Genomic DNA, 21,068 nt, shown 5'->3' with positions numbered 1-21,068 from the left:
CAGAAGCCAGCCGCACCAAGGTGTCGGAGGAAACCGCTCAACTGACTTCCCAGGTCAGCCTGCAGGTGCCCGGCCCCCCACAAGGAGTCGCTAGAGCTCAATGAGCCAAGTAAAGCCTCCACGAACCCGGACGATGCTAGGCCAATTGTGCGCCGCCCTATGGGACTCCCGGTCACGGACGGTTGTGACGCAGCCTGGGATCGAACCCGGGTCTGCAGTGACGCCTCAAGCACTGGGATGCAGTGCCTCAGATGCTTCGCAGCTCGGGAGGCCCAGTGGCCATCTTTTCAATCAACTCATGGTGCCACTTTTGTTCACATATTCTGCCCCATTTTTACATAGCGACAAAACTGAAGTGAGCAGCAAGGACATATGTGATGAGAGTTGGCAGATGTTGTTATGGTGGGTGCAGTTGTGCAGTGTAGTGTGTTTGAGTGAGTCAGGTCAACATTGGGAGCATAGATTATCATTAGCCTAGGTTAGTTAGTATAGTGTCATTTCTGAATTCTTCCCCCATCCATCCTCAACATCCCACAGCGCAGGCGCGGGATGTTCCCCAATGCTGGAAGGGGGGCACGAGTGAACAAGTTTGGGAACCCCTGTACCAATGGAGACGAAATGGCTCATATAGCTAACTACCTACAGTTTATGCAATTGCAATCTTGCACTTTTCCCTGATCTTTGACAGAAGTAGCAGAGAGTAGCCTACGACAGCTCATTATGCCGATGCCACCCCTGTTGTTTGGCCCCGCAGTACGAGCGACAGTGTTGACGCGGTGTGGGGACGGAGGGGGCGTGACAGTAAGTCCATTGCACTTGGCCTTGACAACTCCGCCTCCGCCACTTCGCCCATGTGTAGCCTGCACTGCCACACACACACGCACTCTGTGGTCGTTGAGCCCGTGTGCGGTCTATCTCTCCTTTTTAGCTCTAGATTAGCCATATTCATAGGTTTACCAACGCCCCTCTCTCTGTAATTCTCTCTGACTCTATCCCCCGCACAGGTTCAAGGCGATTTTCCTAGTCTTTACCCTGACGTTGTTCGTGTTTTTATCCCGGACAGTATTTTACTTTGTTAAAGTGTATTTTTGACAGAAGTGCGCACAGATGGAGGACTATCACAAACCCGACCAGCAGACCCTGCAGACGCTTAGGAACATCGCCAACCGGCTCAGGATCAATTCTATCAAGGCTACAACTGCTGCAGGCAGTGGGTAAGAACCATGCAGAAAAATAAATGCGCGATATGAGGTGTCCATGCAGGCTATGGCTCGGACATTGTGTGCGTATATTACGCATCGCTCCAGAAAAGGCTACTGTTCTTAATTTTAGCTGTCCATTTGGCATAAATATTTGACATGGATGAAATTGGGTTTTTAAACCATGCTAATACATATAGATGTAGATAAAATATGCAGCAATTGTGTTATGTCTTATTATGTTGTGATAGGGATTCCAAGTGGCGCAGCGGTCTAAGGCACTGCATCTCAGTGCAAGAGTCCCTGGTTCGAATCCAGGCTGTGATTGGGAGTCCCATATGGCGGCGCACAAGTCGTCCGGGTTTGGCTGGGGTAGGCAGTCATTGTAAATAAGAATTTGTTCTTAACTGACTTGCCTAGTTAAATAAAGGTTAAATACTTTTTAAAAAAACTGAAAAAAATAGACTACTCGTTGCAGGTGCATTGAAACATTATTTTCGAACGTGCATTAGCGTAACGGTAGGACTTTTTTAAATCTTTGAATTCATATTTTTTCTGGTTATGTAAGATGTGAGCGAAAACCCCTTCAATGTGATTCAATAATGAATGGGTAGTTACACGTGGTGGCGACGTGGGGTTCGTCCGCCGCAACTAAAGGGACCGCGTTCGTGCCTGGCGCTCCAACGCACCTGCGTAAATTCAGCCTTCAACTCCCATCCTCTTCATTGGTGACGGGCTGATTTTGATGCTCGTCGGTCCACTGCGACCTGGGCAATCTCCAACCAATGCCCTCGCTTTCGAAAATTATTTTTCAGGCTTGTCCTTTGTATATTTTTGGGGGCACACGATATTGGGGTTAAGAAAAATGCCAGATAGCGGCAAATGTTGTTAGAACACATGTTATTTACATTTTGAGACATTCATTCATTCGATGTTCTTATTTCCTTAGCCATTTATTACAGTATAGTAAACAGCTCACATAACATATGTTATTAGAGGCATTATAACCAGGGACACCACCTTTTAGTGAATGTTTCTAATTCCACTTCGTCAAATAAGGCCAAGGCAGAATTATACTTAATTTTTTGTGGTTCATTTATTTGTCTTTTCATTGATGATTTACTTAAACACATATTTATTTTAGTCATTGTTTGTCTGTTTTGACCACCTTTCCGTTTCAGGTTGATAAAAATAATAATTCTGGTGGGTACCTGGCACCTGTGCTATGGTGAAGTATTATAAATGGCCATGCTCTGTTTGGAATCTCACATGTTATAGATGCTTTCAAATAACGTTTTTATATTGATGTCTTTTGCATTTTGCTTCAAGCATGGAGTTTTGGCAATAAACAAAATAAGGGTTTTTGTGGTCAGCTGTAATAAAACTGTCTAAAGTGTTGGGTAACTGTCTAACCCTGACTGAATGTATTGAAGAGGGTCTGCCTTGTGTTACAGTCAAACAGTGGATTGATTGTTGTGAATGAGTGTTAACGCTTTTTTACAAGATGATGGTTACAGTTGGTACACAGACTACTATAGGCTTACCCCAGCACTCAGTGAAAAATGAATATCAGAGTTTAAGTCTAGGTGATCAAATGCAGCTGAAGAGGCCTTTGTTTCCTTTGATCTTCCAACAGTGTGTGAAGTCTTGGCTCTGACTGTCAATGTGTCTGCATGTGTGTGTCTACTGGAAATATTGGAGGGCGATGTAGTAGTCTATACTGATTGTAGGTCATTTAGTGTGCGTGTGTGTGACACTTTCCAGCTACACACTTCAGTGTGAGCTGAGCACGTGAAGGTGTGTGTGTTTTATTTGTGTGTGCATGTGTCAGTCAGAGCCCTGGTCTGACCCGTTGTCCTGTCCTCTCTGGCCTCCAGTCACCCCACATCATGCTGCAGTGTGGCAGAGATCATGTCTGTGCTCTTCTTCCACACCATGAAGTACCGCCCTGAGGAACCCCGGAACATCAACAGCGACCGCTTCGTCCTCTCCAAGGTACCACTCTCAACCCATCTAGACATCCCTAACCCCTTAACCTCCCTCCGGGGAAATACAGGCATCCCAGGCCCAGATAGTGGTGAAACGTTTACATGCACAGTGTGAAGGCTTCCAAAGGTACACTTTCCCTTATTTATTTGAAATGATTTAACCTTAATGCCTCTGTGCTCAACCTATCTAAATTTGATTGTTATTGAGTCTGTGATAAAGTATGACGTCTGCCAAGTCCATTCAGAAGCAGTGCCTCCATGTTCACCTCTAAGGTAAGGCCTACTGTAGTAGCTAAGCCCCTCCCCTTCCGTCATGACCTCATTAGCCTCATTGGACAGATGTGGGACACTTGATCTGTCTTTCAGTCGCCCGCCTGGGCATCAGACTCCGTTTATCAAGTTTGTCAGAGTAGATTGGCAGAGTGGCTAGAACCCGTAGCCAGCTCAAGGGCTCTGTATCAAACTCATTCCATTTCCAAAAATCGACCTGATGAATTGATGGAAAGCTGTATGTTCATAGGATTTTTAACCAGTCAGATTGCATTGGCCAGTCTGTGCTGGGAAGAGCCAGCCATATGATTGAGAGTTTTTAAAGGCCCAATTTGTAGAGTAAGCATGTAATCTGGAGCAGAGACCTGGGACCTTTAGGAGACTGACCGGGAGGCGGGAATGTAATCCTATTGGGACTACTGGAATATCATTCATTTAGGAGGTGTGGAAGGAAGAACGTTTGGGATGAGTTTCTCAATCCAAGAAATGAAAGTGTTCCAGGTACCGAGTGTGATACTGTATGTGAGAGTCTAACATAGGGAATAACAGCTCGGCTGTAAAAGATGGTTGTAGTGAATCGTTGAAGTTTGTTTACGTTAACTAGGGTCCATTGTGCATGTTCTGTCTGCATGAGGTCATGTCTGTGTGCGATGGTAACAAAGTCGTAACTTGTATCTGCGAGACTGTTCTCTCTCTCTCTAACTCTGTCCCTCCCTCTCTTTCTCTGTCTCCTCCAGGGCCATGCAGCCCCGGTGCTTTACGCGGTGTGGGCCGAGACAGGCTACCTGAAGGAGAGCGAACTGCTCAACCTCCGTAAGGTCGACTCCATCCTGGAGGGACACCCTGTGCCGGTGAGAATAGGAACAGGAAGTGACCTGTCGATCCACACGACACCACCTTGTTTAGCCCACAAATAACCTCTGCACTCCACTGACACAGTGAGAGTTAGCCTTTTAAAAGCCTGGCTTATCTTTAGCCCTTTCTCTCTCGCAGACCCCGTTCACCCATGACTGTTTTTTTACCTGTTTGTTAAACAGTCAAATTTATCCTCCGAAGCCCTACTTGTCCCTTTGTCAGAGCACTTGTATTCCCTTGTTGAAGAGAGGAAGTCTGAGCACACAACATACACTATATACTGGAGTGTAGACTGTATGTGCTTGTGTGACAGACAGGCTGTCCAAGGCCCCTTTTGTGTGCACGCCCAGTAACTTCCTAGTAATGCCATGCCCTGTTCACACATGCATGAGTAAGCCACTGATTAGTCTCTTCATCTAATGCTTACACATTGATTTACCCTGTTGAGCTGTTAATATGACCACTGAATGAATGTGTATATTTAAGAAGTGTGTTTGAGAGGAAGTGTGTGTTTTGTGGCCAGTATGTGATTTTGATGGTAATGAGAACTGAATGTGGGTGTGTTATGTAGTCTTTGTGTGGGATTAGTTTCTGTCGGTGCAATTTAACGGCGTAATTGATGTAATGTTTGATGACTTTGTTTAATGTGTAGTGTGTGTTTGTTGGTGTAATGCATGTTTAGTATGTGTTTGTGTAATGTCTAACATTTGTGTGTGTGTGTGTGTGTGTGTGTGTGTGTGTGTGTGTGTTAACAGAAGCAGCAGTTTGTGGATGTGGCCACCGGCTCTCTTGGACAGGGTCTGGGGGCTGCCTGCGGGATGGCCTACACTGGGAAATACTTTGACAAGGCCAGGTGAGAGACCATTCTCCCACACATTATATGGACTTCAGCATAGGACTCAGTGACATGCTCGACACCCGTCTGTCATTCTTTAGATGCGCGGTCATACGTTGTCTGGCTATACAAGAACACACGAGGCAGACAGACCAACACACAAATAATCCGATACATAGCATAGAGAAAGGGAAGTGAGCGCAAGGAAATATGTGCAATGAAATAAATCAGATGCGCCCACAATGAACGTATACTGTGATACTCCCCCACACATAGGCATAAAGCCGGCCCGTTCATAGACAAAGGCATGCGTGGACACAACAGACACACCTCTAGTCATGGTGCGCACTCTCCGCGAACAATAAGACAACCTGACATCTGACATTTCACCACAGTTACGGAGAGTAGATGCAAGCTGACAGCCATAGCTGGTCTTGTATGTAGGGGCGTGGAGAGAGGCTGGCCGTTTCACTGCTGAACATGGTTTGGAAGCCAGCTTCTTTATTGTGCGAGACGAGTTCTAGAACGGCCATGTGAACACTGGCACAGTGGAGCCTGAAACGCTGTCTACGGCTGTCTGTATATGACAAAAGCAGATTCCCCTTTTATATCTGAATCCATAGAAAAAGCTAGAACAGTAGAGGACAGCTGAGCTGTACTTTGGGGTTAGGGATAGACTTTGAAAAACGTTTTAATAGGATTTTTTTGTTGCTATTCTCTGGTTTCATTTTCGGGCTGTATAACAGAGCAGTCTGCCGTAGAATGTATACGTGGGATGGGTTGGATGCGCTTTCTCTGCATTTTGTTCAGTCAATTCTTCTGCTCTAATAATCAGGGCTGTGAGAGAGCCACCCTCTTCTCCTTCTTTTGCTCTTCTCACTGCCTTATCTCTCTCACTACCAACCCTTCCTTTGTTAGTTGTTTTCCATATTATGTCTATCTCTGATAAGCTACCCAAGAAAGACCTGAACATAGCCCATATTAATATATGTAGCCTTAGAAATAAGGGTCATGAATTCAATAACTTGCTAACATCAGATAACATTCACATATTAGACATTTCCGAGACTCACTTAGATAATTCCTTTGATACAGCAGTTGCAATACAAGCATATAACATCTACTGAAGAGACAGGAATGCCTATGGCGAGGTGTTGCTGTATATACTCAGAGCCATATCCCTGTAATGCTTAGAGAAGATCTCATGTCAAGTGTTATTAAGGTGTTGTGGTTGCAGGTTCACCTGCCTCCTCTAAAGCCTCTTCTTGTTTCTTGTATCTAGGTAATGTATGTGAAATGCTAGATGGTGTATGTGATGTAAACAGAGAGGTCTATTTTCTTGGGCACCTGAATATTGACTGGTTTTCATCAAGCTGTCCGCTCAAGAGGAAGCTTCTCACTTTAACCAGTGCCTGTAATCTGGTTTAGATTGTTAATCAACCTACCAGGGTGTTTACAAACACTACAGGAACTATCAACTATATCATGTATCGATCACATTTTTACCAATACTGTAGAACTTTGTTCTAAAGCTGTATCCGTACCCATTGGATGCAGTGATCGCAATATAGTGGCTATATCCAGGAAAGCCAAGGTTCCTAAAGCTGGGCCTAAAATAGTGTATAAGAAATCATACAAAAGATTTTGCTGTGACTCTTATGTGGATGATGTTAACAATATTTGATGTAAACAATAAGGAGCATCTAGACACTGCACTTCATGAATTTATGACATTGCTTCTTCTAATTATTGATAAACATGCACCTGTTAAGAAACTGATTGTTAGAACTGTTAAGTCTCCATGGATTGATGAGGAATTGAAAAACTGTATGTAACGCTTGTCGTCTGTAGGAGAAGGGGACCTAAGCGCAGCGTGGTGAGTGTTCATATTAATGATTTAATAATAAGAAACAAAACAAGAAAATGAACGACAGCCAACAGTTCTGTCAGGTCACAAAATGTACAAAACAGAAAATAACTACCCACAAACCCCAAAGGAAAACAGGCTGCCTAAGTATGACTCCCAATCAGCGACAACGATGTACAGCTGTCCCTGATTGAGAGCCATACCAGGCCAAAACAAAGAAATACAAAGCATAGAAAAAAGGACATAGAATGCCCACCTAAATCACACCCTGACCAAACCTAAATAGAGACATAAAAAAGGCTTTCTCAGGTCAGGGCGTGACACTGTATGGTTGAAAGCGATGGGGCAAGAGGAGTGGTTAATATGTCTGACTTACTGCAAATTGAGACATTTTGTGACTAAACTTAACAAAAAGAAGAAACTGTATTATGAAGCCAAGATCAATGATTTAAAGAATTATGGAAAAAAAACGTTGGAGTACTTTGAATTAAATTAGGGCTGAAAGACAAATTCAACTACATTTTTCATCTAATCGGATGGCTTATTCATCACAAATCCATTTGATATTGTCAATTCTTTTAATGATTATTTCATTGCCAAAGTGGGCAAACTTAGGCAGGAAATGCCAACAACAAGCAGTGAGCCATCGTTCTCATGCATTAAACGAATAATGAAAAAAACATTGTACGTTTGAATCTTGTAAAGTTAGTGTGGGAGAGGTGGAAACATTTGTTATCGATCAATAATGGCAAACCTCCTGGCATTGACAACTTAGATGGAAAGCTACTGAGGATGGTAGCTGACTCTATAGCCACTCTTATCTGTCATATTTCTAATCTGAGCCTAGAGGAAAGGGTTTGTCCTCAGGCCTGAAGGGAAGCCAAAGTCAAGAATGGTAAAGCGGCCTTTATTGTTTCTAACAGCCAGCCTATCAGCTTGCTGCCAGCTCTAAGCAAACTGTTGGAAAAAATGGTGTTTGACCAAATACAATGCTATTTTTCTGTAAACAACTTAATAAGACTTTCAGCATGCTTATAGAGAAGGGCACGCAACATGTACTGCACTGACACAAATGACTGATGATTGGTTGAAATAAATGTTGTGGGAGCTGTACTGTTAGATTTCCGTAACGTCTTTGATATTATATTATTGACCATAACCTGTTGTTGAAAAACCTCTCCCAAATTGTGGAATCAGAGCTGTCTATCTAATAGAACACAAACTTTTCTTTATTGGAAGCATCTCTGATGTTAAACATATAAAGTGTGGTGTATCACAGGGTAGCTCTTTTGGCCCTCTACTCTTTTCTCAATGACCTGGCAATAAACAATGCCTGTTTGTCCATGTATGCTGATGATTCAACCCTGTACGCACGCGTCAGCAACCACAGCTAGTGAAGTCACTGCAACCCTAAACAAAGAGTTGCAGTCAGTTTTAGAATATGTGGCCAGTAATAAACTGGTCCAGAACATCTCTAAAACTAATTGCATTGTATCTGTGATACAAATCATTCCCTAAGTTCTAGACCTGTGGCTGTTGAGCAAATTGAGGAGACTAAATTACTTGGCGTTACCTTAGGTTGTAAATGGTCATGTTCAAAACATATTGACTCAATGGTTGTAAAGATTGGGAGAGATCTGTCCGTGATGCTCTGCACCACACTCCACAAGGCAAGTCTTGATTACTGTCCAGTCATCTGGTCATGCGCTGCAAATAATGACCTAGTTAAGCTGCAGCTGGCCCAAAACAGAGCTGCACGTTTTGCTCTTCATTGTAATCAAAGGGCTAATATCAATACTATGAATGCCAGTCTCTTGGCTAAGAGAATTGTTTGCATAGTTAACTTACACACAGCACAGACACACACACTTACCAGACATGCCACCAGGGGTCTTTTTTCAGTCCCCAGGTCCAGAACAAATTCAAGGAAACGTAGAGTATTATACAGAGCCATGAGTGCATGGAACTCCCTTACGTCTTATATAGCGCAAGTGAACAGCAAACCTGGTGTTAAAAAAATAATAAAGCAACACCTCACGACACAACGCCTCTCCCCCATGTGACCTACTTGTTGTATGTGTGTACTGACATATGTGTAACTGATAGATGCAAACACACACTACATGTTAATGTATGTAAATAGTAAAGTATCTAGTCTGCAATGTATTTTTCGTTATGTGCCAGTAAGACTATCTGTGGCCATTGGTGTCGGCTAATGGGGATCCTAATCAAATCAACAACAAGAGAGAGTGCTCTTTCCCTCGCCTCTCGCTCGCTCTCTCTTTCTCAGGAGCTACTGCAGCATCCAGACTCAACTCTGACTTGTCTGTCATGTATGACTGCTTTTCTTCCAAAATCTTCCTCTTATAGTCGGTGACCCTAAAACATACGGCCCTACATTCTTAGGCCAGTGTCACGGATAAAGGGAGTGATCTATGAATCAAATGACTGTATGTGTCAAATACATTTAGCAGGAGGGTGAGGATTAGTGAGTCAAAATGCCACATTACAGCTTTAAAACCTCACTGACAGTACCCTGTTTAATTGATTCAGCAAATAGAGTTTGAATATGATTATCCATGCTTAGCTGATCAAAGTGCAACGTAAAACTATTTGGCGCAGGTTCACGAGGGTGTGCGTGGAGACAACGTTTCCCTGTCGTTGGGTCTATGTTTGACAGAACGGCCTGAGGGCTCTCAGTACAGGTTTGGACTGTGAGCTGTCAGTTTGATGTATTATGTTCTCACCCCTCTAATACTCTCACCTTGTCCTCTCCCTGGGGCAATGCTGAGAGTGAGTGAGTGAGTGAGTGAGTGAGTGAGTGAGTGAGTGAGTGAGTGAGTGAGTGAGTGAGTGAGTGAGTGAGTGAGTGAGTGAGTGAGTGAGTGAGTGAGTGAGTGAGTGAGTGAGTGAGTGAGTGAGTGAGTGAGTGAGTGAGTGTGAGAGTGTGAGAGTGTGAGTGAGTCTCTCTGTCTGAAGAGATCAGCTTTAGACTAGACTACTCACCTCAACCAATGCATTATGGTAAAATACAATATTGGTTGATCCACTACCTGTCTAAATAGAAGGTTGAATTAAATGTTAGACTGCGTAGTTATCCTGTTACACGCATGGAGGTGTATTTTAAATGTGGTTATTACCTATTGTCTTTCATAGGCTTTGTGTGTTTGAACAAGGTCTCGATCTCTGTGCTACGAGGGGCACCCAAACTCCTACCTAATCCAGGCAGTGCTTTAGAGTTTAGAGCTGCAGAAGCCCAGTAATCCCTCAGAATGTGTAGGATACACTCTCCTGTGTGTTGTCTTAAGTGCATACTTACACACACACACGCCGTTATGCACATTTGAAGGGTTACCTCAGTTGGCTTACCATTGTGTGTGTGTGTGACGGTTGTCTTAAGAGTATGGCTTTTGCCCCGACCTAATGCCCTGTCGGCATAGCCTTTGACAGTCAGCGATTTATTCGGGATGGCAAAACGTTAATCTGTGAAAAGCTTTTGACTTTGTGTAAATAGCTCTCTTCAAACAGTGTCATTCCTCCAAAACAATAGAATAGTAATTTATCCATTCATATTCTGATATCTACTTTTGTCCATGTAATTAACGAGCTACATAATCACCATTATCATCAACTCATATGTTATAACAATCAGTCAGTCAACACACTGCTATTGTATCATATACAAAAGTATGTGGACACCCCTTCAAATGAGTGATTCGGCTATTTCAGCCACACCTGTTGCTGACAGGTATATAAAATTGAGCACACAGCCATGCAATCTCCATAGACAAACATGGACAGTAGAACGGCCCGTACTGAAGAGCTTAGTGACTTTCAACGTGGCTCCGTCATAAGATGCCACCTTTCCAACCAGTCAGTTCCTCAAATTTCTGCCCTGCTAGAGCTGCCCCGGTCAACTGTAAGTGATGTTATTGTGAAGTGGAAACGTCTAGGAGCATCAAATGCTCAGCCGCAAAGTGGTAGGTCACACAAGCTCACAGAACGGGAACCTCGAGTGTTGAAGCGCGTAGCTCGTAAGAATCGTATGTCCTCGGTTGCAACACTCAATACCGAGTTCCCAACTGCCTCTGGAAGCGATGTCGGCACAAGAACCGACAGGAGCTTCATGAAATGGGTTTCCATGGCTGAGCAACTGCACACAAGCCTAAGATCACCATGCGCAAATCCAAGCGTTGGCTTGAGTGGTGTAAAGCTCGCCGCTATTGGACTCTGGAGCAGTGGAAACGTGTTCTCTGGAGTGATGAATCATGCTTTGCCATCTGGCAGTCCAACTGATAAATCTGAGTTTGGCAGACATCAGGAGAACGCTACCTGCCTGAATGCGTAGTGTCAACTGTAAAGTTTGGTGGAGGTGGAATAATGGTCTGGGGCTGTTTTTCATGGTTCAGGCTAGGCCCCTTCGTTCCAGTGAAGGGAAATCTTAACGCTACAGCATACACTAGACGATTCTGTGCTTCCAAATTTGTGGCAACTGTTTGGGGAAGTCCCTTTCCTGTTTCAGCATAACGATGCACCCATGCACAAAGCAAGGTCTATACAGAAATGGTTTGTTGAGATCGCTGTGGAAGAACTTGACTGGCCTGCACTGAGTCCCGATCTCAACCCCATCGAACACCTTTGGGATGAATTGGAACGCCGCCTACGAGCCAGGCCTAGTTGCCCAACATCAGTTCCTTCCCTGAAGAGTGGAGGCTGTTTATAGTAGCAAATGAGGGGACCAACTCCGTATTAATGCCCATGATTTTGGAAATAGATGTTCGACGAGAGAGTGTCCACATACTTTTGGTCATGTAGTGTACCATAATGTAAGCCTATTAGATTGTGTTGATTTGATTTAAATTGCATTGCAGCTTAGAGGTTTAACCAGTGTGTTGGTGCAGGGAAGGGCTTTCTGTCTGTCTGTGAGTAGTGAGAGGTGCTGCAGCTCCCCTGAGGCGAGACTGAGAGTAACCGGGAGGGAGGATGTTAAACGGTATCTGGTCCAGGTGTCTGTGGCTCCCTCTCTGGGCTCCGGAATGTTGTCCGGTTCGGAATGCGTAGCGTAATGCGTTGTGTCTCAGCCTATCTTCTCGCTTTAATGAGAATGTGTCTATTTGACTGGAAAGCTGTCAGGCCCTGTTAACCATGCAGGATGATGGGAGCTCTGAGAGGGTTTCAACTGTTCCTGTTCGCTCTGTGTCGGGGAGGGCGGTTGAGGGGGCGCCTCATTTCGAAGATGAAGAGTGGGGGTTGTGTGGAAAAATGTATGCCGGAAGGGGAGGAGATGTTGAGGGAGAGTGTTATAGTTCTGCACCTTTTGTGATCCCTTAGTCAATCAAGTGGTAATCAATTGAAAATTGTGGATTACTCATATAACTCTACATGTTTATTAGTGTTATTACAAAAGCTTTACTGCTGTGATCTTGCGTCTAATTCTGTCTGTGTCTGTCTCTCCGTAGCTACAGTGTGTACTGCCTGCTGGGTGATGGGGAGATGTCTGAGGGCTCGGTGTGGGAGGCCATGGCCTTCGCCTCTTACTACCAGCTGGACAACCTGGTGGCCATCCTGGACATCAACCGTCTGGGCCAGAGTGACCCAGCTCCCCTGCAGCACCACGTGGAGAAGTACCAGAAACGCTGCGAAGCCTTCGGGTGAGTGCTGGGAGAAAGTCTGTCCTAGAAAATGTGTGGCCTAGAGACCGTGAAAGTGGGCCTAAGAATGTAAATGACTCCCACCAATTTTTCCCTGGTATGTGTTTGTAGGTGGAATGCCATCATTGTGGACGGGCACAGTGTGGACGAGCTGACTAAGGTTCTGAGCCAACCCCGTCACCAGCCCACCGCAATTGTAGCCAAAACCATCAAGGGCAAGGGAATCCCAGGTACGCACTCCCCAACAGTAATACAGCTCACCAGAAACCGAATCCCATGTGCCACTATAGGTATTAGTACAGACGGGTTCACCCAGAGACTAACCAAACCCTAATACTATACCGGGGGGGATGAGATGGAAACCCTGCTAGCAGCACTACCTTTTCCTGAAATATACTAACACCGCTTGATTGGGATACTGACAGACTCCCCTCTACCCATTCACATTCAAAAATATCTGTGGTGCTCGGCTGCTGCTTTGTAATCAATACCTACTATCAAACCCCACTAATCCTAAAATTAAAAAGGTATCATCTGTGCCTGTCCCTTAAAAGACATAAAGTTATGTCTGATGGACCTGAATCAGCCCTCCCTGTCTTCTCTGAGGGGCACCTAAACCTGTGGTAATCTGGGCAGTGCATTAGACATTTAGCTGCAGCAGCCTGTTAATCCCTCAGCATGTGTAGGACATACTCAGATCACTGGCCTTTGTCTGGCTGTTGTCACGAGAATAGGGCTTTTGATGTGGAGCCCTGACCTATGGGATTGTCTTTTGATGGCCACTCATGTGTAAGGCTTTGTGTGGGGGGGGGGGGGGGGAGTTGAGGAATATGTAATTTACGACCATTCGATGCTGATATCAGCAAACGGATATAGGAGATAAGCTGATTGCCCACCAATCGATGCACAGTTTATATACATACTAAAGCCGTATTTGCTGTGCGTGAGGTGGTGTGTGTGTATTTCATCATGTTCTCTGTGTGTGTTATAGCTGTGGAGGACAAGATGGGCTGGCATGGGAAGCCCCTGCCCAAGGAGATGGCTGAGGGGGTGCTGAAGGACATCCAGGCGCGCATCATGAACAGTAATAAGCGCCTGTACCCCGCTACGCCCACTGAGGACGCCCCGCCCGTCAGCCTGCGCAACGTTCGCATGCCCAGCGCACCCAGCTACAAACTCGGAGAGAAGGTGCGTGTTTGCGCGCGTGCGTGTACTTGAGAGGGAGCAAGAGCGTTTGAGAGAGAGCGATGCTTTAAATCCTGGAACAAGACACAGGCACTATCTTGACTTACACGAATGGTGATGGACGGCTACGCTGACCTGTTTTTTTGAATGAACTAATCCATTGGTTGTGTTTGGCTCCAGATTGCCACGCGGAAGGCCTATGGCATGGCTCTGGCTAAGCTAGGCCGCTACAACGAGCACGTGGTGGCTCTGGATGGAGACACCAAGAACTCCACCTTCTCTGAGCTCTTTAAGAACGAGCACCCCGAACGCTACGTCGAGTGCTACATTGCCGAGCAGAACATGGTAAGCTTAGCTGACACCCAATGCCACGTATCTGACCCGAGTCTAGGTCTAGTAGGTTGAACTGAAGTGTACTGCTCACAAAATCTTCATAAGAGATAGTTAATGTCTCTCCAAAGAAAGTAATAAAAACATTTTTTAACTAACAATGATAAGCTGTTATTGATAGCACTATGTGACATCAACCCAAAATGACTATCAAAGTTCCATCCAGACCATTCGTACTGTAGGCCTGGCATGTCTTTGTATTTGAACGGCTGTAGAAACCGGCCTCTTCTGCTTCTTTCCACCCTCATATGTGAATTATTGACCTCTGACATACAGAGTGCCACACCCCCACTTCTAGGGCCTGGATCCTTCTACCTGGTTGGCTAAGATACCTATTAATTCGTAATGTCTCGGCACGATTCCAGCGGCAGTTCCTTCAGAGGAATCATTAGCAGGTTTAATGGAGCTGTGTTGTGGCCTGTGACTCGTTGTGACTCCCACACACAATAGAGAAGTAAAATATAGATCAGATGTTATTTAGATGAATTATTTACCGTCGCCGTGCTGTCGCATCAAATATTATTAAGGGATTGGAACATTTTAATGCTTTGTTGGATTTCTAAGTCTCTTGTTGTTTGTCCCTGACAACGATAATGCTCTATGCTAGCTAACGACACTTTGCTTTGCTGTACCTAATGTACATGGCATTGTTTAAACCACCAATGCACTGTATTTTTGTGAGTAAAAGCTCTCTGACAATGTCTCACACAGGCCCCATTCCCTTAGCAAGGCCTCATGGGGAATGGGATTTCTCAGGGCTAACAGGAAATGAAATTGGACAAACAGAACATTTCCCCCATATGAATTGAAAGATGCTGGCTCCCTGCTTATGTGTCTAAGGATTGACATGAGGCACTTTGGGCAGACTGTGAGAACACAAGTTGCTCAGGCTTCTATCTGGTCTTTTTAATCATGAACACCGCTTTCCTCCCTCTCCTCCTCTGTCAGGTGAGCATTGCGGTGGGCTGTGCCACGCGGGACCGCAACGTGGTGTTCGCCAGCACATTCGCCACCTTCTTCACGCGTGCCTACGACCAGCTTCGTATGGCCGCCATCTCAGAGAGCAACATCAACCTGTGTGGCTCCCACTGCGGCGTGTCCATCGGTCAGTCCGCCCACTGACCTTTGACCCCCCCCTAGTGAACTGTCTGTGTAGTGACCCCTGTGACTTCCTCACTGTGACCCTGACGTAGCTCTCAGCACTTGTTCCTCTGGGAACGATTCAGCCCACTGCAGAAGACTTGGCTTACTGTCACATAGTGCTTCCCCTAAAACTTTTTAGGTGGAGAGGGCCTTTGGCTTCAGTTGGTTTCGATCGAACATTTTGGTAACACTCCTGCAGTGGGTTGAATCGTTCCCTCGTTGTTGACCTCGCGTCGTATAATCCTGTATTATTTCCTGAATCCTGAACTTTGCTTTTGTTTCTTCACATCTTCCTTCCATCTATTAATGTATCAGTGTGGCACTGGCCAGCACTCGTTCCCTCCCTCCCTCTCTCTCTCTGTGTCACGGAAGTGGTGGTGGCGGGGCGGCCAGGCTTCCTTTTGGTTCCTCAGGTACATTGCATGCCCACGCCGACTCGCCCCACTGAACGCATGCCTGCCCTGTAGCTTTCACCTTCAGCAGCCCCAAACAGGCCAAGTGTTGACTTGCGCGTGTGTACGTACGTGCGTGTGTGTGTGTTCTAGGAGAGGATGGACCTTCTCAGATGGGCCTCGAAGACATTGCCATGTTCAGAGCCATTCCCACGTCAACCGTTTTCTACCCTAGCGACGGCGTGTCCACTGAGAAAGCTGTGGAGCTGGCCGCGAACACAAAGGTACTCAGAACCCTCTCTATCACATCTGCCACTTGCTTTGCGCTCACTCTGCAATATGGTGGTAGGCCGTCATTGTAAATAAGAATTTGTTCTTAACTGCCTAGTTAAATAAAGGTTAAATAAACAAAATATATTGCGTTCACACTTGCTGAGTATGGCTGTTTTAAGAAACCGGTCTGATAAATGACAAGGTAATGAAAGTCCAGAGGCTGATTTGACATGTTCCATCTGTGCTTCAGGGTGTGTGTTTCATCAGAACCAGTCGCCCAGAGAACACTGTTCTTTACAACAGCAACGAGGACTTTCATGTGGGACAGGCGAAGGTACGGAGACCAATGTTTTTTTTACTGCACTGCCCCTCTAAGGACTTACAACTGTCTTTAAAGTACTTACATGCTTGCTACATTATTTTAATTGAAATATGCCTAGATAATAGAAACCTCCATCCCTTGTCCACCAGGTTGTGTACAAGACCAACGATGATCATGTGACAGTGATCGGAGCGGGCGTGACCCTTCATGAGGCACTGGCAGCTGCTGAAATGCTAAAGAAGGGTACAGAAGCGTCATTTTGGAAAGTTACATAGATCCGTCACAGTAACTCGGTCTATATTCTACATTTGCTGTTAGCAAATGTGCTCTTTACCCAGGCACTGATGGCATCAACGTCTTCTGAGTGACATATGCACGCACACACACAAACATGCACGCACACACACACATACTGACACTTTGTTGTGAGATTTGTCCCATTAAGGCATTGGACCGTTCATCATGATCTGGAGCAGGGATGGGCAACTGGCGGCCCGCCCCCCCTTTTGAAGGCCCTCGGATGGAGATATATACTGTATATATACAGTGCATTCAGAAAGTATTCACACCCCTTGACTTTTTCCACATTTTGTTACGTTATAGCCTTATTCTACACACAATACCCCATAATGACAAAGCAAAAACAGGTTTTTAGAATTCTTTGCAAATTTAAAACTGAAATATCACATTTACATAAGTATTCAGACCCTTTACTCAGTACTTTGTTGAAGCACCTTTGGCAGTGATTATAGCCTCGACTCTTTTTGGGTATGACGCTACAAGCTTGGCACACCTGTATTTGGGGAGTTTCTCCCATTCTTCTCTGCAGATCCTCTCAAGCTTTGTCAGGTTGGATGGGGAGTGTTGCTGCATAGCAATTTTCAGGTCTCTCCAGAGATGTCAAATCCAAATCAAATGTTATCGTCACATACTCGTGTTTAGCAGGTGTTATTGTGGGTGTAGCGAAACGCTTGTTTGATCAGGTTCAAGTTCAGGCTCTGGCTGGGCCACTCAAGGACATTCAGAGGCTTGTCCCGAAGCCACTCCTGCATTGTCTTGGCTGTGTGCTTAGGGTCTTTGTCCTGTTGGAAGGTGAACCTTCGCCCCAGTCTGAGGTCCTGAGTTCTCTAGAGCAGGTTTTCATCAAGGATCTCTCTGTACTTTGCTCCGTTCATCTTTGCTTTGATCCTGACTAGTCTCCCAGTCCCTGCTGCTGAAAAACATCCCCACAGCATGATGCTACCACCACCATGCTTCACAGTAGAGATGGTGCCAGGTTTCCTCCAGACGTAACGCTTGGCATTCAGGCCAAAATATTTCAATCTTGGTTTCTCATGGTCTGAGAGTTCTTTAGGTACCTTTTGGCAAACTCCAAGCAGGCTGTCATGTGCCTTTTACTGAGGAGTGGCTTCCGTCTGGCCACTCTACCATAAAGGCCTGATTGGTGGAGTGCTATAGAGATGGTTGTCCTTCTGGAAGGTTCTCCATCTCCACAGAGGAACTCTGGGTCTCTGTCAGAGTGACCACTGGGTTCTTGGTCACCTCCCTGACCAAGGCCCTTCTCCCCTGATTGCTCAGTTTGGCTGGGCGGCCAGCTCTAAGAAGTCTTGGTGGTTCCAAACTCCTTCCATTTAAAAACGATGGAGGCCACTGTGTTCTTGGAGACCTTCAATGCGCAGACATTTTTTGGTACCCTTCCCCAGATCTGTGCCTCGACACAATGCTATTTCAGAGCTCTACGGACAATTCCTTTGACCCCATGGCTTGGTTTTTGCTCTGACATGCACGATGATCAATGGAAACAGGGTGCACCTGAGCTCAATTTCGAGTATCATAGCAAAGGGTCTGAATATTTTTGAAAATAAGGCGTTTTTTTTTATATACATTTGCAAACATTTCTAAACCTGTTTTCGCTTTGTCATTATGGGGTATTGTGTGGTAGATTAATGAGGATATTTAAAAAATGTAATCCACAAAATGTGGAATAAGTCAGGTGGTCTGAATACTTTTTTAGCCATCTAAACTCGTTATCATGGTCAGTTTACCTGCTGGGAGGCCCCCATTTGATTTTGTTAGACTCACTCAGATATAATATTAAAAATTGCAAATATTTCTCTCCACCCTATGGCAAAATGTGTAGAATTGCAGGAAATTAGCTGTAAAACTGCAACATTTTATTCTCCACCCCATGGCAAAATGTGTAGAATTGCAGCGAACTTGCATTAAAACTGCAACATTTTCTGTACACCCCATGGCAAAATGTGTAGATTTTCACGAAATTAACTCTAAAACGTAAAACAAAGTTCTCTCCACTGTCAAGAGCGGGGTCAGTAAAATGTTTTGCTCGCAATGGGGGGGTGGTGTATATGGATGTGGGTACGCAGACCTGCAAGCAACTGCGGCCCCTCATGATGAGTTCAGATTTTATGTCCCCCACCCCCATGAAAGTTGCCCATCCCTGATCCCCAACTGTGGTGGCTGATAGTGGCACTCTTTAATAAGCATTTACACCCCAACATCAGAGTCAGAGTGCTCCGGAATTGACAAATGTCTGGATATCTCTCTACTCTTGTATTGGTTAAGAGGAATTATTATTTCACATTGACTGAGTGTTGTTAGTCCTTTCCTGTGGCTAAGTGTATGATCTTGTGTTTATCAGAGAGGATCAACATTCGAGTGATTGACCCTTTCACCATCAAGCCTCTGGACTCCAAGACCATCGTCGAGCACGCCAAGGCCACCAGGGGACGCATCATCACAGTGGAGGACCACTACTACGAGGGTGGGTACTCTGCGCGCACACAGGCTGCCTTCTGAACTCAGGTTATGTTATTCCAGTGGCGTATGTGGTGGAGTGCCTCTGAGGTATGTAGTAATAGATATAACATTATGGAGTTGCCAGGCATTACTATGATTTGTGGTTAATGCTCTCTGATATCGAGAAGTGGCATGGCTGCAGTATTTTAGCATGTGCAGGAGGAGGAGGAGGAGGAGAAGAGACTAGTGTCCCTCAGTGTTTTTCCACTTCAGCTCTGCTCTGGCCTTTGGGCTTTCACTGACCTAGAAAACAGGAAGGGGGGAAAAAAGTGTGTGTGGTTTTATTTTGGCACAGTTGCCTTATTTGTCCCTTGGGATTTATACAGTCCGTTGATGGAACTAAACAAAAAAAGGAATGAGCACAGCCATGCCACAGTCAGCATCTTAACATTAACTAACCCCCAACCTCCCGAGTGGTGCAGTGGTCTAAAGCACTGCATCAGTCACTACAGACACCCTGGTTCGATTCCAGGCTGTATCACAACTGGCCGTGATTGGGAGTCCCATGGCCCAGCGTCGTCCGGGTTTGGCCGGTGTAGGCCGTCATTGTAAATAAGAATTTGTTCTTAACTGACTTGCCTAGTTAAATTAACATTTATTTTTAAACAAGAGAATCCATGCTGTGACAACCCCCAATCCCCACCCCCATCTATACATGAGCATGAATAGTGTATTATGACAGGTGAGCATGCGAGGTGGGGGACGGGGGTGGGCGTCCACTCAGAGCCACAGGGGGTGGGAGGACCATATGTGAGGGAGAGGAAGGGGAGGCTGTGGTTGGGGTGTTAGAGGGGCTGTATGGAGAGACCCAGACCTCAAGAACCCCCATAGTGCAGATGGCTACTACAGTAAAGTGGTAGAACGCCCTCTCTCACCCCCAGCCCCCCTTCGCCACCCCCGGCCTGATCGTCAGTCAATGAGTGGGTGGTGGCAGGCCTGTCAGGGAGGCTCAGGTCCCAGTGATGCTTAGTGGACCATTGAGGTGTCAGTGATACAAGGTCAGTGGATTGGAAGACAAAATCGATGTATAGATTGGACTGACTGGCCAGCTACTGTACATGCTGTACAGCAAAGCAGGGTTTCACTACACAAAGACAGACCACTCAGCAAGATGGACACAAAGGAGTTAGAGAAGGATGTAAGATGTAGTCTTAGCACTTAACACATTTGTCCTATGAAGACCCAGAAAATAGTGCTCCCTAGTCTTACACTTTGTGACAAATGTTGTTATAAAAAGGGCTACCATATATATGTGATTGACTGACATGTGGTTGTAATTATTTAGGGGGTCTGGGAGAGGCCGTGTGTTCAGCTGTGGTAAATGAGACGGGCTTCAATGTGCACCGTATGGCCGTGGACCACGTTCCCCGCAGCGGCACACCCACCGAGCTCCTCAAGATCTTCGGCATCGACCGCGACGCCATCGTGCAGGCCGTCCGCAAGATGCTCAGCAGCTCCGCCAACGCCAAGTAGACCACTACCGGTGCCACGGCACCATTGTCATGGAAACATCAACAGGGAAGCACTTCTGGCCACACCCGCTCTCCCTCTCTGAGAATAAGAAGTATGAATCAAATAATAATAACTGTCAATGTGGTTTTGAACCTTGACCCCTTTTAAGTTCAGTACTCCACCCCATCCCAGAGAAAGTAATGAGTCCTGCTGTAGTCTAAGTAAGCAGTGAATGTTTTTTTTTGAGTAATTTTTGACCCCCCCAAAAACATCCACAAATCCACAAATCCCACGTGAGTGTGTGGACATGGGTCTGGTGTAGAGCACTGTTTTTAGCCCCTCCTGACTGGGACTTCACACCAATAAAGGAATGGTTTCTTCACATCCCTTGTCTGTTTTTTTTTTTCATGTCTTGTTCTTGCAGGATGT

General features: G+C 45.5%; 1 protein-coding gene across 1 annotated transcript; it reads left to right on the top strand.

The window, feature by feature from the left end:
* The first annotated feature begins 834 nt into the window (after positions 1 to 834).
* Positions 835 to 21,021, top strand: LOC106571977 (transketolase). Its single transcript, XM_014145601.3, has 14 exons — positions 835 to 1,214; positions 3,077 to 3,194; positions 4,195 to 4,308; positions 5,068 to 5,165; positions 12,474 to 12,665; positions 12,777 to 12,895; positions 13,657 to 13,853; positions 14,031 to 14,195; positions 15,189 to 15,345; positions 15,929 to 16,059; positions 16,299 to 16,382; positions 16,520 to 16,613; positions 19,030 to 19,152; positions 20,473 to 21,021. Exons 1-14 carry the CDS (start codon positions 1,108 to 1,110, stop codon positions 20,658 to 20,660), a joined length of 1,887 nt encoding a protein of 628 aa, XP_014001076.1. The 5' UTR covers positions 835 to 1,107; the 3' UTR covers positions 20,661 to 21,021.
* Positions 21,022 to 21,068: the final 47 nt, after the last annotated feature.

The sequence above is a fragment of the Salmo salar genome, chromosome 15 (assembly GCF_965601325.2).
Source record: "Salmo salar chromosome 15, fSalSal1, whole genome shotgun sequence".
Lineage (NCBI taxonomy): Eukaryota > Metazoa > Chordata > Actinopteri > Salmoniformes > Salmonidae > Salmo > Salmo salar.
The sequence above is the reverse complement of the archived record's forward strand: the minus strand, read 5'-3'. Positions and strand labels throughout refer to the sequence as shown.